The 7,428-nt window shown below is 50.2% G+C and overlaps 1 protein-coding gene across 1 annotated transcript; it reads right to left on the minus strand.

Annotated features, from left to right (window-relative positions):
- Positions 1–870: 870 nt before the first annotated feature.
- Positions 871–6,535, minus strand: CD207 (CD207 molecule). Its single transcript, XM_064364214.1, has 6 exons — positions 6,463–6,535; positions 6,250–6,366; positions 4,392–4,766; positions 3,650–3,801; positions 2,493–2,611; positions 871–1,995 (listed from the first exon to the last, which is right to left on the minus strand). Exons 1-6 carry the CDS (start codon positions 6,533–6,535, stop codon positions 1,845–1,847), a joined length of 987 nt encoding a protein of 328 aa, XP_064220284.1. The 3' UTR covers positions 871–1,844.
- Between the last annotated feature and the right edge of the window lie 893 nt (positions 6,536–7,428).

A 7,428-nucleotide genomic window follows, 5' to 3' on the forward strand; every position in this document is an offset into this window, starting at 1 on the left:
GGCTCCCAACTTTTCACCTGACAATGGAAAAATCCCCAGAATTTCACAAGAAATACTGTGGGGTCCGTGACCCGAGGAGCTGCCCAGGTATTAATAATGCTTGAGACCTGCTTGAGACAGGACTAGAGCACTATCAATGGCGGGGCTTCCCGGGCGAGGCCGCACTGCCAGCAGAAGTGCAGGTGCCCATGTAGCAACTTCCCTGGAGAAGCAAGACATGCATACAGTGGGGGAGGGAGCCAAGGGCACATGACAAAGCAAAGCAACAGGTCTCCAGCTTCCTCAAAGGAGGAAGCCAAGGCAATGCTGCACTTGCCGGATACAGGCTGGGGCACAGACTCCAGAAAAAGACACATCCTCACTGACTCAGGCTCTTTCAGTTTCTAGAGAAAGCAACGGGTGGGGTCAGGGCACGGGTCTTGTAAGATCTCCATGCACAGAACCCAGGAGGATCAGAAGGGCTGGGAGGATCTGAGGCAGCACTGGGAACGTGAGCAGCCGGAGCCCCTCGGCCTGCCCTCCAGGACCCCCCATCACTAATCCTCTGAGTTGTTCTCTTTTCTCTGCTAGCTAAATCCTCTGTAGTCACTTCTCTTTTTTTGAGATGGAGTCTCGCTCTATTAGCCGGCTGGAATGCAATGGTGGGATCTCGGCTCACTGCAACCTCCACCTCTCAGGTTAAAGAGATTCTTCTCCCTCGGCCTCCCAAGTAGCTAGAATAACAGGCACCCACCACTGCACCCAGCTAATTTTTGTATTTTTTAGTAGAGACGGGGGTTTTATCATGTCGACAAGGCTGGTCTCAAACTCCTGGCCTCAGGTGATCCACCCACCTTGGCCTCCCAAAGTGCTGGGATTGCAGGCATGAACCACTGCACCATACCTAATTCACATCTTTCCTCGGCCTCTTAGCTTCTGCTGCTCATTGCTAATTTCTTCCAGTGCCCCATGACAGCCCCTCCACCCTTTCTCTAACTCAGGGCCTTCCAGCTCAACTTCCTTCTGTTAACAGCCTCATCCCCTTGTTATTTCCTGGTCCAAATTCTTTCCCAGAGAAATGGTCTGATTTTCCCAGCTCATCACTTGGCCAAAACCAACCAGAGATCCCTGACCAGCCTTGTTCTTGTCACCCCCCATTTCCTCCATTGGCGAGGGAGAGATCCCCTGCTCTAAACAGGACAAGATGGCTAAAAACACGCATTTGACACTGGGCAGCTGAGATTGACAATAGTTTACTAGTCAAAATAGAGTCCGGTGAGGAAAGAAATCACAAGCCACGCAGGGCCACACGGAGTCATCCTCAGGAGCAGAGTGAACCAACAGGGCTGTGGGAGGCAGCCTTGCGATAATAAAAGCATGAGGTACCCTGGGTTCCTGTGAGAGGATGTGATTGGCTTGTTTGAATAGCTTCCCAGGCTGGCAGAGAAATGAAACCTATTCAGTAGAAAACTGAGTGGAGTGCAGCTGGTCCAGATGGTAGGGAACTAGCCAGCTAGGGAGCCAGGGCAAGGGCACATCAGGTGAGAGGCAGGAACTCAGGCTTAGGTCTTTGGGGCTCTGTGAGACTCAAAGATGTCACAGCAGCAGAGCAATTGGAAGTTCTAAATCCTCTCTCCACCCACCCCTCCCACTTTAACCTGAATCCTTCTTTCCGTTCCAGCTGCCTCCATGGGGTCGGAAAATTTCCAGCCAGGACAGACGGACTCCAGAATGCTACCGTGGGACAATTTTGAAGCAAGAAAAATTAAGATGCAAAGTCATCCTGGAGTCTGGAGAAGAAAGAGGCATTTCCTCATGTTTGACAAGCTCTGAAACTCCAAGAGTGAGCTTCGGAGCCCGTCCTGTCATGGTTCTGACGGGATGTAGGGTCGCTTACAGATGAAAAGAAATGTTTGGTCACATGGGGCATCATTCCAGGACTGAAGCGAGGATGCCTTTAAATTGGCACAGTGTTCATTGTTTCCATAATTGTTGGGCTCACCTGGAATCCAGAACCTACCAAAGGGGGGGGCGGGAAGATGAATTTACAAAGTTGGAAAAAGAAGAAGAACTTATTTCCAGTGAAGAAATGAGTTAACTCAATCCCAGGTTTAGTCCTAGGGAATGGCAGCAAATGTCTGCACCTGAGCCTAAGAGGAAGGGGACTGGTGAGACTTCGACCTCTAAGCTTTCACTCACGCCCCAAGTCCAGCCCACCACTCTCAAGTCCCTATACAAACCCACAATGTGAAGACCTAGACTCATGACACGATCCCTGCTGAAGCTGGCTAAGTAGAAGGCCTTGTTGCCAAACCCCAGAGGGCATGGAGGGCCCAGGTCCCACAGCCAGTTAGTGACAGGGTTGCACTAGATTTTGGTTCCAATGCTCCTGTCACCCTAGGACAGAGAAGAATCAGAAACCCCGTCTCATGGGGAGCATCACCCCCACTCCCTTCTTTCCCAGGCCATGGCCGGGGAAACTCAGGTTGGCAGGGAGGGGTCCAGAGCCTTACCTCTCACTTTGGACCTTGTTGAATGGCGTGTCATCCACCCAGTACCACTCCCCTTCCATTCCTGCTTTAGTCAGGCCAATCCAGTAGATGCGTTCCCCTGCTGTCTTATACAGAAACTCCTGTAGGAAAGACAGGATAAGCAGAAGTGTGGCCACACTCGGAGCTTGATCATCTGTCTCTGGGTGTTCGTCACCTGTGCTCAGTGACAGCCCTGACCCACAGATGCGATGCACACACTGGCCTCTCTCAAGCCTCTTCTTGTCCTGCCCAGGGCTCAGATTTCATCTTCCAGATTATGATACGTCCCTGCCTTGCAGCTAACAAGCTCAGGACCCAAGCCTTTCTGCCACTCAGGAAGCAGGTGCTGAAGCACAAGAAGGCCTCAGCTGAACTCCAGATCATGGACCCCAAGAGAATGGTTCAGATGATAACACCTGAATTTAGCAAGCTCTGAGTCCACATAAGACACTGTGCTGAGTCCTCCATATGCATTCACTCCTTTCCTCTCTGAGGCAGGTGCCAGCACCACGCATGTTTCATCAAGTCAGGGCCAGTGAAGTTTGCCCAGTGAAGTTGCGTATTCCACCCAAGCTGCTAGGACTGGTTAGATGGCAAGGTTAGGGCTCTAGAGCTACTCCAGAGCCCAGGCTCTGACCTGCTCTGCTATCCCACTGCCCAGATGAAAAGGGTCTGTGCAATTTCTGCCTCACCAGGCAGGAGATTTCTTGAGTTATGAGGATTCTTAATGCTGTTCACCAACATTTCTTTTTTTCTGGGCAAGTGGAAAGTAGCACCTCTCTGCCTTCTTTGAATCCAGGAGTACTGCATAACTTACTTTTGGCCAGTGAAATGTAAGTAAAAATGAGGTATGTTAAATCTGGGCAGAAGCTTTGCACAATACATCAAGTTCCCTTTTCCTGTCCCAGCAATCGTGGAAACATGTCAAGATGAAGTCTCCTTCGGCCCGGGTCCTTGAGTAGCCACAGTGAGCAGAACCCCCTTGCCAGTCCTTATTGGACATGGTATGTGAGAAATAATGCTTCTTCATTAGGTCATCAATATTTGGGGATTTTTATTAGCCCAGCATAATCTTGTCCATCCTCCCTGGCCCAATGCTTATACGCCCCCTTTCCAGATCCCATAGGCACAGCACTCACCTGTTCACTCTCTGAGGTCACTGAGGTCAGGTGTGAATTCCTGGACATACAGAACTGCTGGGCGCTATACCAGGTCTTTCGGATGTGAGAAAAGTAATAGAAGTTCCCCCTGAAGAAATTCCAGCCTTGAGAAACCACCTGTAGAATGTCATCTAGAGAACAAGAGCTAAAAGTTAACGCTGGTATTCTTGTTTTCTTGGGGTGCTGGCTTGGTGGGGGCAATTGAATGACGTCTGAGACAGCAGCAAATGGAGCTGTGCTCTGGTGTCCTTGGGTCCTTGTGTAGGGGACTGGGGATACTCTTTCAAATCCTGAAAGTCAGACAGAGACTAATAGAGTCTCTGGGACTGGAGAGGTTAGAATGCGAGAGGATGGACAAAGGATGTCTTTCCCATGAAGGGGAAGCAACTCTCCATTGGCCATGACGAGTGGCTGCGTCCCTGGACTCTAGAAAGGAACTTGATGGGAAATGACCAGGTATGGGCCAGGGTGGACATCTCCTAATGCTTTTACATTCTGCACTTTGGTGTGGGAGCTCCAGCTGGACCCTGGTCTCTTTTCCTAACAGCCCCTAAGTCCTCCCCAACCCCAAGGCTTCTCTCCTAAACTTACTAGCCCATGGCTGCCCCTCTCTTGCCCTTCTCTCCTCCCCACCCCACCAGTCCCATAGTCTCAGGTCTGGGACAGGTAAGGGTCCCATGGGCCGCTGGTCAGTTTCAATGTAATTTTCCGAGTCACTTACTTTGTCGTTTGAGCAACTTGCTCATATTCTCCAAACTGCCCTGGAGTTCCCGGATCTTTGTATTTAAAGCACTGGCTTTCTCTAGGTCTCTTTTTAACTCTGGGATTTGGGCGTTTAAGGTACCAACATCCTCCCAACTTCTCGTTAAGATCTGGATCTGGGCGTTGGCCTTCTCCACACTGGTTTTTAACTTCAGGAACTGAGAATGCACATAACCCAGGCTCACATTCACCAACTGGATCTGAGCACCAGCTGCCTCCATGCCGTCGCTATTCTTTTTAATTTCAGAATCCAGGGTGCTGATGTTGTCCACACGACCTTTCAGCAACTGGACATTGGTCTTTACATCTGATATGGTGCCCATAAACCAGGGATCTGGGATTGAGAAAGTCAGGAGGTCAGCTGAGGGGAGCCCCAGGGACAGGAGTGAGGGTGTTGTCAGGTTGATCAAAGGAAGAAGGGAAGGAACAGGCTGAAGTTTCCCAAGGAACCAAGACAGTCCAATGGGCCACCCCAACCCTCCAATCATTCATTAACATAAAACAAACATGCAATGGGCACCTACCATGTGCCAGGAACACAGGTGAATACAGACAATGGGAAGATTGATAAAACACAGGCTCTCCGTGAGAAGATTTTACAGGCAAGCAGAAGCAGGGGTTAGAAGCCAGTTCTGAATTTTCTCTGAGTGCTCAGAGAGCATTTGATAAAGGAGTGCCCTCCATGAACCCCGTCACTCTTCCCAGAACTTGATGATCCCTCCCCTTGGTTGCCATCCCTCTGCTTTCAGAAACCCCTGCAGTGGCCATCTGCTAGGACAACACCACTCTCCTACATCTGTCCATGGGTCCCTCTGTGACCACAGGAAGAGCCAGCCACTAATCTGGAAGTGGCTTCTTCTCCGGAGAACATGGAAATGAAGATTACAAAACTGTTTCTCCTCTTCCCTTGTCCCACCCACTTTCACATTCTGCTCAAGTCCCAAGCCTGGGTACCAGAGAGAGGATCAAAGACAAACCAAGAGGCTCAAAGGTGAGTCCTGTGGAAATGCCATGGTAGAGGCCAGGGGTCTAGAATGGGGCCAGGAGAACTCTGCCCAGAGCCTACAAGTGTGAGACCAAATATGTCCCGAGGCCACAGAGGGAGGAAACAAAACACAACAGCTTCTCGGGTTCCCTTGCCCCGCTTCCTGGTGCCCTGGTGGGAGGAAGAAGGCTCTGCCAGCAGCAAAGGCCATGAAGCCTGGCAGAGTCAGAAAAGGAAGAAAGATAAACCACGCAACACCAAATGAGTAGGAGAGCTCCCTAGACGTGATCTTCACAAGGACAGGAAAATGAAGAGAGCATGAATGGATCCTGATGAGGGGACTGAGTCATGGAGATCTGTTGGCTTGTTGGCCAGGCTCTCCATCCAGTCGGTTGGGGCCCATGACACGGGAGGCTCAGTCCTTCACAGGGTCAGGAGACACTGCACTGTCAGGGGCTGTCCACAAGGCTCCAAATCTAGAGCAGAGTTCAGATGGGCAGGAGATTTGGTGGGGGTGTGGAGAAAATAGCACAGGATGAAAAACTAGATGGATGTTTCCTGAGAACAAAAGAATGTATCCTTGAGCACCAATGTGCAAACACTGATCCCAATAATCTCCCAGAATTGGAGGGAAGGAGGGAGGGAAAGAGCAGCAGCTGACCTTTCTGGGGATGGCACACCCATTACTGCATGTGGAAAGAGGAGAAAGGAGACAAATGAAAAAGCCACAGGCAGGAGAAGCCTGGAAAGCAGGGAAGTGGTCTGGATCTGGAGGGAGCCGGGTGGCCTACAAAGAGGGGCTAAGCCCAGACAATGAAACATGAGGACTTACAAAGGACGGCCTGCAGCAAGACGGAGGCGACCAGGACCAGCGTCAGGCAGATTAATGCAGCACAGACTGTGGATGTTTTCCCCAGGACCAGAGATGGACTGGACTTGGGAGGAGGCTCTGTTGGAAGAAGAATAAGAAAATGTTGAAGGAGCAGCAAAGAGCAGGCTTGCACATGGAACTCGGAGCAGGTTCTGAGCGGTGACTGTTGCTTGCCTCGGGGCCAGAGGGAGATGTTCTGTTTGTCCACAGTGAAGTGTGCATCAGGGACCTCCCTCTCTGCAGTCATCCTGAGTGCTCACCCTTACCCTGACAGCACAGGTGCTTCTGGCTGCCTGTCTCTCCAAGGACTCTTAACTAGAGGAAACAGGAAGTGAGTCCCATGGCAGGTCACCGTGTTATCCCAACTTCCCTATTCCTGACTAGGTACCTCGTCTGACTTAATCCCTCTTCAGAAGTCTGAGCTTTCAGGAAGAGGCCACTTGTTGTCTTCTCTGGGGGTCTGTTACATAGATACATTAACCATCTTGTCCCAAAGCTATCCCATTTCTCTTGTAAGACTCTCCTCAACCATCCACCCACCCACTCATCCCGCAAATACAGACTGAGTGCCTTCTAGGTACTGATGCTGTACCAGGCATAGGGCCACAGTGGTGAAGAACTCACAGCCCTTGCACCAAGCAGCTCACAGTCTGGTAGGAAAGACAGACATGAGCAAATAAATTGCAAGGTGGTGAGCACAAGGGACAAACATGCCCAGTTCAAAGAAGCATAAGAAATGGAGTAATGGGAAAAAAAATAAACTCCAGTAGAAGAATAAACTCTAGTAGAAGGATATGAATAAAACTCCAGTAGAAGGATAAGAAGTTAAAAAAAAATAACTCCGGTAGAAAGATAAGCATATTCCAAAGAATGGAGCATAAGATAGCATGGAGAGCGTGGCAAACTGTAAATAGTTGCAATATTGCTGGAATGTAAAGTATACATTCCAACAGGAAGGGGACGCACATGGGGTGGAAGAGGCACCTGAGGTCTGATAATGAAGATCCTTCTGATCATGTCAAGGAGCTTGACATCTGGCTATGGATGACATGGGGCCAATGAAGAACTTCAGGCAGGAGAGGGACAAGGACAGGGACACTGTGGAAACATTACTCTGATCGTGGTGAGAAGCACAGACTG

The sequence above is a fragment of the Aotus nancymaae genome, unplaced genomic scaffold (genome assembly GCF_030222135.1).
Source record: "Aotus nancymaae isolate 86718 unplaced genomic scaffold, 86718_ANA_hifiasm-v0.15.2.pri h1tg000057l, whole genome shotgun sequence".
Lineage (NCBI taxonomy): Eukaryota > Metazoa > Chordata > Mammalia > Primates > Aotidae > Aotus > Aotus nancymaae.

What these genes read in the sequence shown, in the direction of transcription:
- CD207 (XM_064364214.1), bottom strand. Translation starts at nt 6,535, where the DNA reads ATGACTGCAGAGAGGGAGGTCCCTGATGCACACTTCACTGTGGACAAA. An exon ending in CATCTCCCTCTGGCCCCGAG is followed by an intron (nt 6,367 to 6,462) that starts GCAAGCAACAGT and finishes TTCTTCCAACAG; the next exon opens with AGCCTCCTCCCAAGTCCAGT. An exon ending in TGACCTCAGAGAGTGAACAG is followed by an intron (nt 2,612 to 3,649) that starts GTGAGTGCTGTG and finishes TCTTTCCTACAG; the next exon opens with GAGTTTCTGTATAAGACAGC.